The 18,139-nt window shown below is 48.1% G+C and overlaps 1 protein-coding gene across 23 annotated transcripts in view; it reads right to left on the reverse strand.

The window, feature by feature from the left end:
* The window catches only part of KDM2B (lysine demethylase 2B), a 105,457-nt gene that overhangs the window by 3,474 nt on the left and 83,844 nt on the right, over window positions 1-18,139 (reverse strand). For 19 of the 23 annotated variants that reach the window (XM_021413289.1, XM_021413284.1, XM_021413285.1 and 16 more), the window contains 5 exons: window positions 13,289-13,513; window positions 9,585-9,728; window positions 5,233-5,319; window positions 4,433-4,702; window positions 1,138-1,811 (listed from right to left, as the gene is read on the reverse strand). In XM_021413289.1, coding sequence (XP_021268964.1) covers window positions 1,138-1,811; window positions 4,433-4,702; window positions 5,233-5,319; window positions 9,585-9,728; window positions 13,289-13,513 — 1,400 coding nt within the window. The remainder of the gene's footprint in view (window positions 1-1,137; window positions 1,812-4,432; window positions 4,703-5,232; window positions 5,320-9,584; window positions 9,729-13,288; window positions 13,514-18,139) is intronic. The other 4 variants (XM_021413299.1, XM_021413281.1, XM_021413277.1 and 1 more) reach the window with 2 other exon arrangements.

The following is an 18,139-nucleotide window of genomic DNA, read 5'->3' on the forward strand; positions in this document are numbered from 1 at the left end:
CATTTTATGTCACCACAGTGTTTATTAAAATCTGTCTTGTAGCCTGCAAACAAGCACCTTCCTTCCTATCTTCTGAATTACAAGAATGCTTTCACAGGTTTACTGTCCTGATTTCCCCTGCACTTTCCCTATGCAAAACAGATTCTGTTCTGTTTCTGTTATTCCCATTTAGCTGCCTTGTGTGCTCCTATACTCTCTTTATGGCTCCCTAAGGGACACGAACAAGAAGTCCAAATGGGTTTGCAAGATTCTGCATTTTCTTGCGTTTTGCATTAGAAAATGCCATACTCAAATGGAAAAATCATTTGACACCTTTCTGAGGCACTGAGAAACCCATGGAGGAGGGGCCCCATGGGCAACGCCTCGTGCCAAATTACCAGCCTTCCTGTCATTTATCCAGGTTGTTGCTCCACTGTGCTACCAAGAGGCTTCTGCTATGACTTGCCCATCCATGTGCACATTATGGCTGAATCTGAGATGACAGCCAACAAGATACTTTGCTGCGAGTGCTATGCAACACAGAAATCTGTCCACTAACGCTTCCCGTGGTGGTACAGTCACTGTCTGTGTCAATTTTTACACTCTGAGCACAGAACAGACAATGAAGGACTCTTCCACAAGTTCTGCCGATAAGGAATCAGCAGACAGGATCGCTCTCTGTGTGCCTCCTGCAGGGCAACAATCAGGATGGACCTTCTGAGGAGAACACTGAGGGCACCAGGAGATCTTCGCCGTATCTCAACAGAGACTTAAGAGCTGAACTAAAAACAGCTGCACCAGCAACGAGAGCTCCTGGGGGCAGAGTGACGCCAGGCTCAGCCTGACCCTGACTGCGCGTTCTCGTGTGCAGAACACTGTGGTGTCTGCAGGCAGAACAGGCTGCTCTGGGCAGTACAGCTGCTGCAGGCTGATGCTCAGACACAGAGCTCTCATCAGAAGCGCTAGCAACTGCTGCTTGTGAGAAAGCACCGAAGACAAGCTGCTTCTTCAGACACTGCTGGGCACCCTCTCTCCTTGGGCTCAGCAGAGCTCCAGGGACAACCCGTACACCTCTCTGAATGCTGCCAGCCTCCCACCTCCCTTCTGAGTCCATCCCCGCCACACACGAGACCCAGCAGGGTTTCCCACCCTCCTTACCATCTGTTCCAGGTCTTGCAAACTCTCATACAGATGCACAAGTCTCTATGACTGAGGTAGCTAAAGACAGCCATCCAGACTTCCCTCTGCATCACGTGGGCTGCCCCGTCATCCAGGGGGAGCGAGTCCGGAGGGGGGCTGATGGGGGGCGGCCGGATGACGTGCCGCTCCATCTGAATGCATTTGGGAGGAGAGAGCGAGGGCGGGGGCCGGGCGATGCCCCGCGGCGTGCTCCGCAGGCTGGGGATGAGCGGGTGCCTCAGCTCCCGGGGAGTCCCGTTCAACCCTTTGCTGAACCTATGGAGTCTCTCGCTGTTGTTCAAGGCGCGCTTGGGTTCCTCGTTTTCGCTCTCGGGTTCAGATTTGATGGGTTGGTGATTCTCATTGGCAAGGCTGTTCTCGGTTTTTTGGATCTCTTGGTTGAGCTCCTTGCTGAGCTCCTTGCTCAGTTCCTTATTGGGAAGCCGCCTTTTCCGCCTCATCTTGAACTTCTTCTTGTCCCTGGGCTCGGCCCCCTCTGTGCTGGGACCCGCGGTGGGCGAGCTGGATCGCGACTGGTCGCTGTCCTTGGACCGGGGAGGTGCTTCCGGCAGCTCGTCCTCTGGCTCCTGCTTGAGGCGCCGCAGGGGTTTGAGCAGGGCGGTCCGCTCATCCGAAGCCTTCCACGATCGCCGCTGAAAAGGAAGAGACAAGGGCTGACTATGGGAGCAAGCAGCACGTGGCGTTACCCAGAACGCTCCTGCTCCGCGGGGCAGCGGTGCCCGGGGACCGGCTGCCTGCCCGCACTGGGCCCACCCACCCCAGCACCAGGCTGCATCCACCGGCCAAAGGCATCGAGTTCAAGAGCCACCGCAAAGGCAGGGAGGCCAGCTATCGGCTCTCCGGACTCCAAGAGTGACAAATGCATTATTCACCATGCATAATCCTGCAGACTTAAGGGCCTTACTCATTACACAGCACACAGCTTCCGTATAGAAGATGAACAGCATGCTATAGACAGTTCTCCCCCAACGGGCCAGAAGAAACCAGGCTTGGGGTGCATTCACTGGGCAAACTTTCAACACTGGCTGACATGCATGCATACCAAATGGCCAAAAGGTCAATTTCTGAAAGCTCCTGAGTTGCAATCACGACTCGCACTGTGGCTGCGCTTCTGCTGTGGTGACACCATTCCTGCTGGATGCTCAGAGCCTCAGGTAAGCACACTCTGGCTGCCCCTTTACGTCCTACTGAACTCGGTTCATCTTCTCAGGCCTCCCCACCTCCAGTGCGTGCGGACGGGGAACGCCAGGTGTGACACGCTGCCACGCGGACGAGCCCGCGCGCTGCCGCCATCTCTGATGCAAGGCAGACTCACGGGGCTGGCAGCTTCTTCCCTGCCCTGGTTGCTGCTCCTCAAAGAGAACCACGCTTCATTCGCGTTAATCTAATCTTTGACGCACACCAGATGGAAATGGAAGAGATGTGCGGACCAAAACCGAGGAAGACTTCAAGTCTGATTTGATTGCTACACGCAAGAAAGAAGCTAGCAACTGTTAGAACAAAACAGCTTTAATAAGAAGAGATCAGGCCTGGCAAGGAAAGGGGAGCTGCTGTGAACACACTTGTTCTATCAGAATGCCCGTGTTTTGCTATACACTAATTGGATCACATCCGTGGATGTGCTGCTATGCCTCGGACTCAGCACCGAGCAGAGAACGCTGATCACCCCATCCTTAAACACATAATAAAGGAAGAGGTCACAGTAAGTTAATGACAGGTTAGAACAGGAAAATTAGAACATCAGACCACTGTCAGCTTGCAGTATCCTCCACACAGGGCACCGACGAGCGCGTAATTTAAAGGTATCAGAGTTCTGTTATCGCGGCAGATTGAGAGAGAGCAATCAATGCTTGTGCAGCAGGGAACTCCACGGAAGCGCCGTGATACAGATTGCTGAGGGCGTGTGTGGCAGGAGCAAGATTCAGCAAGAGAGCAAAGCATCAGTACAGAAACAGAATTTTATTCCTTGGGGTCATCAAAGCACAGTTTCTGATTGTATTTTAATATGGGACACCAGAAAATATAGAACCAGACACTGCAGCTAACTCTTCTGAAGCATAAAGGCTCGCACGAGAGAGCGGTTCTGTAATTTCAAGATGTAAAGGGCATAATAAAAATGCCTGCTTTGACACAAAGACATGAATGAGTCGCTGGCTCACCGTTCAGCCCACATCAGAAGGATTAAAAGGAATGCAGAACATATCTATTAAAAAGGCAAAGCACCTTCTTCCCGAAGAGCTTCTTCTTTTCCAAGTTTTAGCTGTTGGAAGAAAGAAAAAGTAAAAGCCCCAGAAGATGACATTTGTTCTGCTGTGTTGAAGGTCTGGTGACTCACAGTGCCTTCCTGATGCGCTGGGGGCTTTCACGGAGCAATTCAAGCCATCCATAAACACTCCAGTGAGTCCGCAGGGATGGGAAAAGGAAATCATGGCCAAGAAGCAGATACGCATAACCTGCTGTCATGAATTTTGCTCTCCACCAAAGCAACGACAATCCCTACGTTTCCCATACCGTGGTGTTCTCTCTGTCAAGACTCGACAGGCAGAGCAACTACCAAGTCCTAGTGAACTGCAGTACACGCAGTACAAGAACTGCCAGCGATCCCAGTTATAAAGCCATCCGACGTCTACTTGTAAGAGAAGTTGGATCTAAGTCCTCAATTCTACCTCTGGAAGCCAGCATTTCTCTATATCTTAAGTAGAATATTCTGTAATCCACGTGGCAATTCAGAGTGTCTCTGCCTGGTCCGAGAGCTCTGACTTTTAAATTCGGGGAGAAGTTGCTACAGTGCTGCTGTGAGCAGCTCCTCCTCCCTGCAGGCTACAGGAGGTGTGATTCCTAAAGGTCCTCTGATCAGTTCTACACACTGTACATCTGCGAATCAGCCACAAAACAAGCTGCCACGCGCCACCAAGTGGCAACACATGAAAAGGTTTCCATAAAAAAAGTGATTTTCACTTTGTTCCCACTCCAAGCATCTTGCAGTGACTTTTTAGTTAAAGTGGGTTTTCCAGTATTTTGAACAAACCAACAGCCACAGCCCAGTGTTGTCAGCCTCTGAATGTCAACCCGAGCTTCACCGTTCAAACTACTGTCCTGACAGACAAGCAGTTTTCAGGAAGGAAGGTAAAACATCGCAGTTTCTTTTGTAGCAATCTGGGATTTCAAGACGAGGTACAAGCCAGAAGGCAAGAGACATCAGCCCCAACCAGCCCACGCGCATCTGCGTACGTACATAAGGGTTTTGTCATACCCGTTTTCTCATAGAGGGTTCCTGGGGTTTCTCAAATTTCCTTTTCCTCCGCAGATGTACTTCGTCTGACTTTCTCCTCAGAATTGAGTCAACTTGAGGCTTTTTGGAATGTTCCTCAGATTTCCGCCTGGGAGTTTCTTCACAGTCCCCTTTCCGTTTTGCAGCATCTGTTACTTCCTTATTGTCTCTGTTCATTTTCTGTTCCTTCAGCAATGAGCCTGGGAGATTTGATGCGTATTTGAATCCTGGTCCGCGCTTTTGCTTGTACGCCAAAGAGACACAAAACACAAACAAACTTTATATCTTATGCCTTTCTCAGCGTTTTATGCACGTTGCCTCCAGCACTGGTGGGTTGATCACTTTGTAACAGACAAAATCATTAATAAGGAGTTACAGTAGAAGCAGTTTCAACCTTTAAGAAGTTTTCATACATACTCGCAGAGCCTCGCTTTACAAAAGAAAAAAAAAAAGAAGCTTCCCTACTTCCAATAGACACTTCAGGTTTCGCATAACTTTTTTCTTTCCTTTTTACACAATCCAAAGGAGTATCTTAGAATTTAGCATGCAGCAATGCACAGAACTAACCTAAGTACTCTCCAGATTTTGGGTGAAGTGTTAGTGCATGGAAGAAAAATAAAAAGATGATTAGGGAACAGAAAGCCAACAGCTTATTTCCTTTGACTCGACTGAATTAAACACAAAAACAAAAGCGGTACCGGGCAAAATTGTACCTACAAGCCAGAGGGAACGTTTGAGATCTTGTATTTCATTCCAGCACCACTTATCCCCATTAAACTCACTTTTCCAGTTTTCCCTGCATGGTTGCACTTTGGACACTCCCAGCAGTTCGGCAGCTCGTCGTTAACCACACCATCTGATTCCTTCACCTGGTGAAAGAGAGGCACAACTCAGTTCACAGGCAAGCTCAAAGCAGCTGCGGAAGTCTGCGGGTAGATCATTCGGAGGCATTTCTCACAGCTCCTCATTTCCTCTGATCGACTGCTGGCCTCCCAAGAGCTCCAGGAAAGAAACCCAGCTCCCTGCAGGAGCTGAGCACACCCTCAGCCCCGCGGGATCGCCCTCGTTGTGACACTGATGGGAGGAAAGCGTGGTGGCCAACCCGGTATCTGATAAAAGCTTTGGGTCTGGGCTTTGAGTGAAGGTCAAGGACGACCCCAATTAACACAGGGCACATTCTGCTCTTACAAAAATAATAAGGAAAGAAGCCACCCGCCTTCCTGACTGTAATCATGCCATCTCCAAATGTCCTCCCACACCACCGATCTGAAAGGCCGTTTCCCCCCCCCTTGAAGTGAGGCACAGCCTGCTCCCTCAGCAGGAAGGGATTTTTCCTATACGCACACTCTCATGTATTAATACTGCTGGGCATTTTTAGAAGCAGAGCACCCTGCACTGTAATCAAGTGTTCCTTAAAATATTTTTCTTTACGGCTCAGAGCTAGCAGCCCCATGCACGCAGCCCCCAGGCTCACGTGCCAGCGGAATGCTGGCTGCCAAGGCAGCTGGAGAGCAGCAAACTCCTATTCAGAGGTCCGGACACACGAAGACATTCTCAGGGCTTCTCACACCCACAGTTAGTGTAAGGAAGAGAAGTGCTTACTGCTTTGCTGCCTCTGAGAGACTGTGACATTTTGCTTTTTGAAAGAGGAAAAAAGCTCATTCGGTGTTGACACATTACAAGGAAAGCAAAGCCCTGCCCCATGCAGCTGCTGCTTCCTGAATTTCCACAGTGGAGCTCTCATTCTGCTCCAGACAGGAGATAGGTGTTTCTGAAAAGCAGTTTCTGTGAATGAAGCTGAGGAGGAACAGTAGAGCTAAGCTAAAAAGCACCCTCCACACAAACACGTATGCTCACTGATGGCACATTCACATCCTAAGGATTAGTTATGTATTTGGGCAAAAACCTCAAGGGAAAAAAACCATTTTATTACTGTAGTAGCAAGGTTCTGTTGTCTGCAGTCAATGCTGGGCATTGGCACCAGCAGTACAGTAGCAGGAGCCTGCTGCTGGAACAGGCAAGGGCAGAGCTCTGCAGATTTTTCTTGTTTCTGAAGCATTTCCTCCTCCCAGCTCAGCGAAAATGTGTGAGCTGTGCAGGAGCAAGCCCTGGGATTTAGGGAACTGCTTCCTCCAGAACCGAGCCAGACAGCAGCCGTTCGAGTTTCACCATCCAGCAGGAGTGATGACATGTCAGTCTCTCTCAGCAAGTCTTTTGGAGTTAATAAATGAGCAAATGAAGTGGGCAGAATTTAAATACTGGTTTTATCACAACTGTGTGCCTTTGAACCTTCTTTCCCATGGTAGGTGTAAGATACTCCAGGAGCTGTTGTATACATCTCTGCCTCAGGGGAACAATTCCTGGCGCAAGCCCAAGTTGGGAACAAGTTATTTCCCGCACTGAATGCAGAACAAACGCTACCAAAGGGAAAGCATTACAGCTCCGGCCCTTCTGAGGAGTTTAAGGAACTGAACAGATGTGAGGAACTGTAAGCAAACTAATTAGACACAAACAAACCTGCCACTGAATCCGTCCCAAGCCTTCCAGGCTGGGTGGGAGCCAGTTCTGCATGTTTGCTACCAGCAGCAGGTGGGTGTCTGAGCCATGGTGGGAGGCACCTCCGCCGTGCGCCTGCAGCACCGGGCACCCACTCGGAGCCTCAACACAAGACTGTGAGCCAGGGAATGCAGAGACCCCAGGAGGCGACCTGCTATCAGCAGGTGACAGCCATGAGTCCTGGCAGTGCCAAGGCTGAAGTGACACAGGTAGAAACACACCTGGGCTGAAGACACCGGCAGAAAAGCAGCCGTGCTGGAGCAGGACTTTGTTTTCTCAGTTATTTATTTATTTTTCCTGTCTGTCAATGCACCTAAAATATTCCCCCATTTCTATCAGTCTCACTCTACGTACCAAAGATAAAAAAGAACACAAATCTTCTGAAGAAAATTTTTTTCTTAAGTGAACAGTGTCAGACACTGCACTTGGTCACCTGTGCTACCGAGAATTGGACTCACTGCAAGAAAAATCCATCAATACTGGTTCAATTCAAATGCCCTGCAACAGCGAAAGGCAACATCCCTCTGAAAATCTCAGTAACTCCCTCTGGAAGCAACACTGGGCTCATGAAAGGCTTGCCATGATGATTTTCTTAAGGAACTATTCAGAAGAAAGAAGCCAGACAGTCAGCCCTTCACAGTGCCATTAAAGCCTCCCCTAAAGCCAGCTCAGCTCTGAGGCAATGGCACAGGACAGACCTATCAGATGCCCTACGAGCTCATCCTGACACTGCTGTTTCATGGAGAAAACCCACTGACCACAAACACGTAAAGTCAAACTGGGAAGCTGGAGAGGATGAGCTCCAAACCAGGCACACGCTGCCCTGCAGTACCCAAGAGTACACGTGCCAGACACCTGCTGGACACGAAGCCACGGCTGACACACGGTGCCGCCTCAGCAAGACAGGATGGGACCTCCCTCTTGGTGCATAACCCTGGGCCGCATCTGCTTCCAAAGGCGCTGCCCAAGCAGACTGCAGGCCCAGCCCACGTCAGGGGCTCCAGCACTACGGCATCCCTTTGTCCCACAGAGAACTGTGGAGCCTGGGAATAAAGAGCAAGGAGGGAACCCAGGAAGAGGTTCTGTTCTCCTTTTCTGCTTCTCTGCACAGTCTCCTCTCGCCTTCTAATATGATGATTCTGAAACCCTCCTGCTGCCCTTTTTTTTTTTTCAGTAAATAAACAATACAGTTATCCCTCCATCCCAGCTCAGCAGATGCACTGAGAAATGGAAGTACAAAACACACATGGCATACTGTTATCTCCCACTGTTTAACTTTCAGAAATACCTCAAGCAACATTGTTCCTAGTCACCAAAACAGCACTCAGAACATCTTTTATACACATAGAAGAACGGCCCTTGCTTGATTTCACAGATCTGACCCACATCCTGTGCAACCGGTCCCAGACGTGGGACAGTGAGAGGAAACCACACTGCAGCTGGACCAGACAGCGACCCTGTCCTCAGGACCTGGACACGAGGTGTTGCTGCCACTGCCAGCGAGGAAGGGGAGTGCAGGGCACTTGGAGGAAGGAACAGAAGAGCAGCAGCTGCAAGACAAAACTGAGGTTCCTCTGGAAATGAGCAGCTCTTTCCCTTGCTTCATCAGCCCCTGAAGCCTTGTTTTAAGCAAAGCAAAGCAAGCCAAGCTCCTGTTTAGAGCCCATCTGTGGCAGAAGCTGCAGGTACCCCATCCTGCGGGGCAGTTCTGGCTTGCCAGCTGCCTGCTTTCTGCTCCAGCAAGTGACACCCACGTTGCTCGGTGCAGCATGGCATACAGCACAAAAGCAGCGAAAGGCCGGGACAGCATCACCCCAGGCCTGCATAAGGAACGTGTCTCCCCGCCCAGAGGCACCAAGGGCTGCTTTCTGGGGCACGGTACGTCAGAATACATTTGCTTTGGCAAATCACTTTAACCATAAACAAATCAGCAACAACCAGACACGACCAGCTTTGGAGAAAGTAGGCTTCTGAGTGCTCACACACAGGAATGTGCCCCAAAATACATTTCTGTTACCAAGAGAATAGCTGCTCACAGTACTCGAGTCAGCCTGAAACTTGCTAAGTTTGTTCTGTAGAGCTGCAGTCTCCCTGCTGCAATATCTGCTCACACCTTTAAGGCTAGCTGCCACCAAAAGGCGTATCTGTGGCCAGACAAACACAAAGAGCAAACCACTCATTTGTACTCTGCTGATGCAGGGCTGCAAATAACTCATCCAAAGCTACAGGTAGATTTGTCTGTCCTCTGGAGCTCGCCAGCTGAGACGCCTGACTTCCTTACACTTCCTTAGACAAGAAGCAATAAATAAATGAAATAAGCCACACACATGCACCCACATGTTGCTGCCTTGCTTTGGGCACGCTGGTCACATCAGAAGAGGGGACCCTCCTTCCAGACAGGACTGCTCACACCACGGCTATCCATCCTGCTTCTCACACCAACTCTGGGCTCACTCAGCACCCAAAGGTGAAAATGTGAAAGTTTCTGAATTTCTGTGCCCTACTTACTTCTACATTCAGGTGGTATCTAATCTTTTTGTTTGTTTGTTTCCAACAGGTATTACATCCTTTCACTCACCTTAAGGCATCCTGGGTGTATTATTTCATTACAAATGGAGCATTCCATTAGCATGAGATTAAACTTGCTCTCCTCCTCTTCCACAGTGTCCTCTTTCCCAGCTTCTCCACACACCAGACATACAGCAGTATGAGGCAACACCGGCTGTTTACACATATCAGAAGGAATTCTTGATCAGGGCACATAAGACACATGGGAACAGAAGAATTCAAAATGCATTTACAGTATTTTCATTCCAAAGAGAAGATAAACAGGGCTTAATTGTGCAAACTGCTGAAGGCTCCATCCCAGCAGATCAACTAAGGCGAGAAAAACTGGTAACAACCGGGGCTGGGTACCCAGAGCAAGCATCACAGGACATGCTCAGGGAATGAAAGTGCCCTCCTGTAGCAGCATAAATCCATGGGGCACTGCAGGGATGAAAATGACTTTTTTTTTTCTTCCTGGGTCTCTTTAATCTGTGAGCTGACACAGACGTTGGCACATAAGTCACTCTACTACAGTACAATGGGAGGGGAAAGCAGCAACCTAGAACATCACTATTCACATCCACTAAGCTTCACAATCTAACAGTTTGGCAGCTCTCCTGTTTTACAAGCAGGGCAGACAGATGTTACGGGACCCATCCAGCCCTCGTGGCAAGCCTACAACAGGACTGAGAACAGAGCTTTTGCCGACTGACAGTCCATTATATGAGGCCCTGCTCCCAACCAGAGCAGTGCAAAAAGCACTGCACAGACACTTAAAAAGAGAATTCCTCTTCCAAAAGTGTCACAAGTGCAGTGCTTTTTCCTGTCTTTTGCTCAGGCAGAAAGGGAATGGCAGCATCTCATACATCCACCAAGTGTGTGAAAGCACTGAATGCCAGCGTAATTAAAAAGCTACCTTTTTGCTAATGAGGAACAAAATTCTGGTTTGGCACAATAAGGTACAAGCCCCGGTACAAGAAATAAAAGGAAGATCCTCACAAGAAGCTGGCTACAACGTGAATTATACTGATATGGCTGCAACTCCTTAACTATTAAGTAGCCAGATGCACAGATGTGGCTCTTCGTAGCAAGGATCTCTCATTAATGGAGTAAATAAAATCTGCAAGTGAAATGCTGCACACTGAATCAAATTAATGTAGCAACAGTTCATCCTTCAGGAAGTTTCAGACAGGGAAAAAGTAACTATGGTAAGCCACTGCAGAGCACTGCATGCTGCCCCAAGCCCCAGCATCGGACACAAGCTATGGCAAAGCCTTCTGCTTTCTCATGCCAATACTTACCCACACTCCGTTTTAATAGCATTTTGTAAATGCTATTCAATTCTCAACCTTCCTCCACACACACAGTAGGAATCCCCAGGATTCCATTCCACTGGCAGGTAAAGCAGAACAAAGCTAAGGCATCCAGAGCAGGGACAGCCCTGTCCACTTGTTCCATCCCATCTCCCACATGACAACTATCTACACGCACATGCAAGGAACAAACATCCCAGCAACAGCATGATTTTTCTTGCTGGAAGCAAGGGTGTGTAAGTAATCTCTTTGTGCCCCAATTAGCTGTGTCCCACTGACAGACTGGAGCAGCAGCTCTGCTGTCACAGCCTGGCCTCCCAGCAGAGCCCCCACGCTCCCTTCAGACAGCCTCAAGTGTCCCAGGCACTCCTGCTTCCCTTCTTGATTGAACTAGTGATGCAGAGGAGTTTCCTGTTCTCCCAATGGCAGTACAGGCTCTCTTAAGGCTTTGGAGTTTAATGAAAGTCTGTGTCTAGTTAATATTGTCAATGTTATTAACCAGAGGAAAGCACAATCCCAGAACTGTGGAGATCATTACTTTCACAGAGCCTTGTTTTGGTGGCTTCCTCTAGCTGGAAGCTGTTGGATGTGTACCACAGTATATTACTACTGTGATTATTAGAAAACATAATGAACAAGAGTAAAGACAACAGAATTGCTCATAGAAATGTAAGGCACCATTAAAAATTACAGCAGTTCAACTTGTTATTTTTCTACCCTTTTGCTGTTGTAAGAAAGTCTGCAATATTCCCACTGTTGTTTGCACCAAGGAGAACTCACAAAGAACAGAGAGACCTCTTGAGCACATGCAAGGGCGGGACAAGGAATCAAAGGATCCTGGTACTAAGTTCTGTGTTGCAAACACAACTCCTGGAAATAAAACTGCAGATATCAAGTGAAAAAGAAAAATATTTTTTCATAAGAAGAGAGAGGAAGATGAGAACTAAGTTCATCTCCTCCAAAAGGCTCAGTCTGCCTATGAAGATTCAAACACCTTCCTATGAAAGCTTCCTTCATCAGTCAGGACAAGGCAGCATGCTGCAGCCCTAACATAATCACTCAACTAAAAAGGCAGCACGATTTCACTATTTCTTCCCCTGGAGAATAATAAATTCTTCATCCACGCTGTTCAATTCATGCCACACTCCAGGAAATCAAGTGTTCAAAGAAAAGACACTTGAGCTGCAAAAGCACTCTGTGGAAAGGCAGACATTCTATGTACTTTACTAAAAGATCCAGGAGAGCCGAATCCAATCCTCTGTCAAGAGCACCGCATGGCTTGGCACAGGACATTGTGTGAGTAACCAGGAGGAACTACTGGAAACACTAAGTGCCTACCAGTTTTTAAAACCTGACCTGAACCATCTACAGCCAACGCTTCAGCTTCCTCATCAGAATTAAATAAAAAAAATTAAGTGAAAGGAACTGCAACAAGACTAAATCGAGAGGAATCAGCATAGTATCTCAGTTATGAATACATAACATTTCTTTCCCTAAAAACAAACAAAAAAACATCTCCAACAACACTACAAGTAAGACCGTGCTGAAGAATCAAGAGAAAAGCTAATGTTAATTTTTCCCCTTGAGTGAGACCACTGTAGACAAAAACCCTGAGGAGCAGCTCGGTGAGAGTCGATACGAAAGCAATGATTCAGAACTTCATGGAAGACTAATCTGTCAATATGTGTTAAATACAAAGCTCTCTCTTATGACTCGAGAATCTTCTGAGCAATGCATCACAGTAGCCCAGGAAACTGCCTCTGACTACCTGCCTGCCCTGTTCTGATACTCAGCATCTCCCAGCAGCCCCTTCCAGCCCCTGAGGGAGAAGGGACGCCGGGCTAGATGGCTCTCTGGCTCTTCTCCATCAAAGCCTTCATGTATACCTAGGTAAATGGAAATGAATTGAAATTCACATCCCAAGTAGCCTGGGGCCACCAACGACAAAGTCTTGGAGGATGCCAGTCAAAGACTTCTCCATATCTTCAGAGGGTTAAGCAGCTAAGATGGTAAAGATGGTTGCAAGGTGGCTCTTCTCAGGAATTTCAGAGGCCCAAATCCAAAAGGCCTCTTCTTTTAATCAGAGCTTCCCACTCTTCCCCTCCTCCACCAAATCCCAGAATTTCAGTGTGATCTGAGTGCCAATTTCTGGTGTACCGATGATCTCCACATCTACCTTCCATATTACTGAGAATGGAAGCCACGCAAGTACGCTTTATGAGTGCTCTGGTCTGAAATTTTGAGGTAGGTCAAAAGTGATGGGAAGAAGAAATCACCTGAACCGCAGGGGTACAAATTACATCGTTTTACCCAACACGCTTCAGAAACTTCACAGTAAAGAGTTCTCAGCTCCACACCTTGTCACCAGATGCAAATGCAAGGAAGAAATCTCCAAAAGAACTGTAGCAAGAGGTTTACTTACTGCGATACACTGCCTCATAATGCAGGACTGTTTCATCCTGCCAGGCCCCCCAAATTTCTTCATGTCCTTGCAAAAGTGACACTCGCCACACTCTGTCCGCAGGCACGCCTCGCACTTGCGGCATCGCGTCCTCCTCCGGCGTGCTCCGGCCGTGGTCCGGTTAGCTGCGAGCTTCACCGCAGAGGCAGCGCCCAGCTTCCCTTTGGGCCGTCCTACCGCCCTGTTCTGAAAGAGCCAGACAGACGAGGTTAACCGCACATCCCGCTCACCACCTAAACTACAGAAATTCCTTCAACAGGAGCTGTACACGTCTTAGATATAAAACTGACAGATGTATCAAATATACACAGATGGCTAATACCCAGCAGATGCATACAATCATTCTTACAGCTAAAGGAATTCCATTACCTTTTGAGGAAAAGATGCACTGTAAAAAGACAAAGAAACCAAGGCCCCAGTGAGAGATGCCAAACCTACTGCAATCCCAATTCAGCAGGAGGGCACTGACTACACACAGGTCAACGCAGGACCAAGTCCCACGTGACATCTTTGACCTAAGCCAAGTATGTAACCTGTGCCATTGCTGAGCTCGGGGCTGGGAGCTCCCAGGATCGTGCTCGGGTTAGCCACAAGGTCTGCTTTCCTCCTTCAGAAATGGAAGAACCTAAGGAGATAGCAGAAGTAATTCTGAGGGTAGATACAGCAGGGCAACATTGGGCAACAGTGGCTCAAGTCACAGCAACCTCTCTAAAAGAAAAGGGAAAGTACAAACTACTGCTCGGTGACAAAGCTGGAAATAAAACACAAATACTACAAAAACCTTCCAAAATAGCTCCTCTCATATCCAGTACTAACAAGTGCTCAAAGGCAGAGTACTAACTGATACCATGCAAAGGCTAAAAAGGGCATCCCAGGTCTGGAATTCAACAAGTAATTAAAGGAACCCAGCAAGATTTTAAATGATTCTGTTAACTGCAACAGATTCACTCTGCTTATCTAATTTTCACGTTCTAATAAGAATTTCCCTGTTAAGCGTAAGAACATATAGCTCAAATTAAATATCCCTAACAAAGTAATTGTCTGAAGGTAATTACACACAAACTGGCTTGGCTCATTCTTACCACTGACAGCCTTCGCTATAAAGATGACAACAACAGGACCACACAGCTCATCTTTGTTAGTACTGGTGCACCTTCCCCACTTTCTGCACATCTCAGCACACAAAGCACGGTCTGAACAGTTTCACTTTCTGTTTGTGCTGCATTCTGGGCCATCACTGAGGTGGGAGGAGGTGGACCACAGGAAGCCACACAGAATTTCCACGGCAGCTTTTAAAAGAAAGGGCCAGGAAAACATTCTGTCTGCTACTGTGAAAGCTTCCCAAAGTGTCCTACTATACAGTAACCCTGCCCACTGTAACCGAGGTGGGAGAAAAAACTGCTCAGCTGCCGCCAACATTACACAGATTTCTACAAGTTTTAATTGCACTCCTCCAGAACAAGCTGGATCCCGCTGTGCTATGTGAACACACCGAGGTGTAGCTTCCCATCGGAAACTGCACCAGACACACAGATTTCAGATCAATTTCAGACACTCTGAAGAATAAATATTTGCCTTTTAGACCAACATCGCAGCCTCTCAAGGATAAAGTCAGCGCTGGCAGGACTGGCTTAGCACCTAGATAAGAGATAATTTCCTTCCTCAGCATGAATCACCCCTCCGCCGTCTCTATTAGAGCCTCCACTGGCAAAGGAAATGAGAAAAACGAACCAAAGGGAGTAAGTTAAACTGAAATACACACAACAACCCGGGCAGCTCCTCTCCATCAGCGGCACGCAGATGACTCCATGAGTCCTTGACTCCTTCCCACTAGGTCTAAACACATTTAATGTTTTTTAAAGCAACAAATACCAGTTACGATGCCATCAGAAGGGGCTTTTCCAAATGCAATCTCTCTCAAGGAAAATTCAGACTCGGTACCTTCCCCAGACGAAAGGCAACTCCTGGTTCTGCCACAGTACCAAGAGCCCAGTCCTAATTTTGAAGATTGCATCTTAAGCACTAGGACACTGGGAAGATGCAAGTGGTAAAAAGGCACTGCTTGAATGTGGAATTTGAGAATCCTGATTAAAACATAAAAACGAAATAAAGCAGCAGGAAGGCAAAGGTATAAGAATAAGTCTGAAGCCAAAGCACAACTCAGATTTCCTTATAAATCACCACGCAGCAGAAAGCAGGCAGATCTCTGGCTCACTCTATGTAATGAACCTACCCAGCCCTCTTCATTGGGCATTAGGAAATGCCAGCAACTGTCCCAGCTGGGTCTGAGTGAGCTGCTGCTCAGCTCGCTCCCAGCCAACCCAGGATGTCCCAGCCAGCGAGGCTGGAGGGGCCTTGCAGGAATTCCCACTCGTATCCAATTTCAAGGGGCTCTAACTTGGTCACTTACAGATATCAACAGTAGAAATCTGGCCTGTGGGTTGCTATCCCAGAAAGGGGCTGGGATTCAAGGGGAAGAAGGAGCCTCCAACACGACTTGGGGTTTATTTAGCATGTGGCAGACAGCCAGATGAATTCCAGGTCAATGCTAGGGAAGAGATGCTGTGGGATTTCCAGCTCAGACTGCAGGTTTACAATCTAGCTGCCCCGGCAGGTAACCTGGTGAAGAGTTCCCTGGTGGCTGTTACCACCTCTGCACAGCAATTCAGGGCCCTCCCAGGACAAGGCCACAGAACTGCCCCGTGAATAACGGGCAATGGTAAAAACTCCCCAGGCTGGTTTACCACAGCAGCCAGAGAGCGGCAGCTGCCCAGCCACCAGATGTAATGCACTCAGAACTACAAAGCTGTTTATCAGCAATGAATTTGGGATTACCCTCTCACTCTTCAGATAGGGACGGGACAGATTTGCAAACTGATCTTTCAGAAGTGCTGAGCTCCAACCCCCATGTGAACTGTGCTCCAGATGGTCTACTGCTGGGAAAAACAGCTATCAGTGACTCGAGCCTTTGGACAAAGCTGTGTAGATGTGGGAGTAAGACCAGGTATCACACTTTCAACTTATTTTGAACAAAAAGGAAACGCTGCCAGTTCTCGTTGCTTGCTTACAGGTACTTCAACGCCCTCACAGCAGTTGTGAGCATCTGCTCAGGACTGAGACTGGGGTCAGTGGCAGCAGAGGCACTATGGGAACCACAGCACTTATTGCAACAGAATCACAGCTTAGATATTTACAGCAACATATTTCTGACCTTCACAGTTGCAAAGAATAAATTTAAAGATCCCAGGCTAGCAAAAAGTACCAAAAGAACCTTTGGAGACAACACTTGAAGAGCTCTCAGCAGTTAAAAGCATCACTAAGTAGGTGCCAATGTTCCCCAACTACTATCCCAGCACCGAGGGGCTCTGCTGGAGCTGTCACCAGGCAGCTTCACATAGATGAAGGTCTGCTGACACCAGGAGACAGTCCAGGAAGCTCCAAGAGCACAGCTGACAAATGCTACAGCCCAGAAATAAGCTCTTCTGCAAGTGGCCTTGGCCTGGGCACGTCTCACTCCAGCAACACAACTGCTGCCAGCAGCACCGTATCACAGCTCCCAGAGAAATCCAGGGACACATGAAGAGCCCCTTCCGAAGGGCTCACCAACAGCCAGCGCTGCAAGATCCCGATGCAATTCACTTCCTAACCAAGTACGATCCAAACAGCTTACATATCTGCTGCATAAATCTCTCCAAGAAAAGACATCTTACAGCTGCAGTTTTCCTTGCTTCAAGGTGCTGTGCCACATAAGTATATCCTTTCCACCTGCAGGATAGGGATGATTTCCTGTTGTAACACATGGGCAGATTCCTATGAGGACGATTTGGTGCAGTTAGACCAAGTCCATGCAACAATATCAGCACCAAAAAACAGATGAGGACCTGGGACTCCAGGAGTGCTGGCCCTGTGCTTAGACCTTTTATGGCCTGCATTCCAATGCAACCGTATTAATGGAATTAGGATACATACATTTAATTACTGGCAATTTTTTTTCCCCTAACAATTGATAAACAAATCCCAGAAAAAAGCAACATTAACCCACAATTCCTAACTGTTGTCTGCTAGAACATCACCTCGATGGGCTGGTACTGGATGGCTACGGGGCACTGGAGAAACCTCCAAGTGCCACAGAGAAGGAATGCAGTCGATTATTTATTTCCCTCTCCTCACATCAGAGGTGGGCAGAAGCTTTTTTTTTTTTTACTCAAATGAGGGGGAAGCTCTGGAGGATGAGGCTCTCTGCTCCCTAGACAAGCACAGGTCAGCCAACAACTCTTCAGCATGAAGCCCTTCAATCTCTTCAACAAATTACAGAATTCCTACTAAGAGACTGACGGAAGAACAGGATGATATGACTGCAGGAATTCAATGGTGGTAAGAAGGAAGCTAGTTTAAGACAGCAAAAATCAGGTCGATGTCAATAACATCCTTAAAAACTGTAAAACTGAAGAGTGCCAGCCAACACCATGGATTTAATGTGTTTGACTACAGCTACCTGCCCAAAAGAGATTTCCAGTTTTCCCTGGAGGGGATGGTCACATCACCCACATGTTCCTGCATTGCTGGAGGTGTCCCAGCCCACCAGTAAACCACAAGCATCAGGGCAGGGGAAAGCAACATAACTTCTCCATTCCCAGCCCCCCCCAAACAGGACCAAGCTCCTCCAGATGGTTCCATCCCCTCTGATTCCTACCTACAACCCTTCTTGTCTTCTCCTGTAGCTCTCAAGGACCACCACTAGGTCACCACACAGAGCTCCACTGCTGAAGAAACAGAACCACTTCCCATCAGTCAGTGGAAGAGTTTGTACCT

This window comes from Numida meleagris, chromosome 14 (assembly GCF_002078875.1).
Source record: "Numida meleagris isolate 19003 breed g44 Domestic line chromosome 14, NumMel1.0, whole genome shotgun sequence".
Taxonomy (NCBI): Eukaryota; Metazoa; Chordata; class Aves; order Galliformes; family Numididae; genus Numida; species Numida meleagris.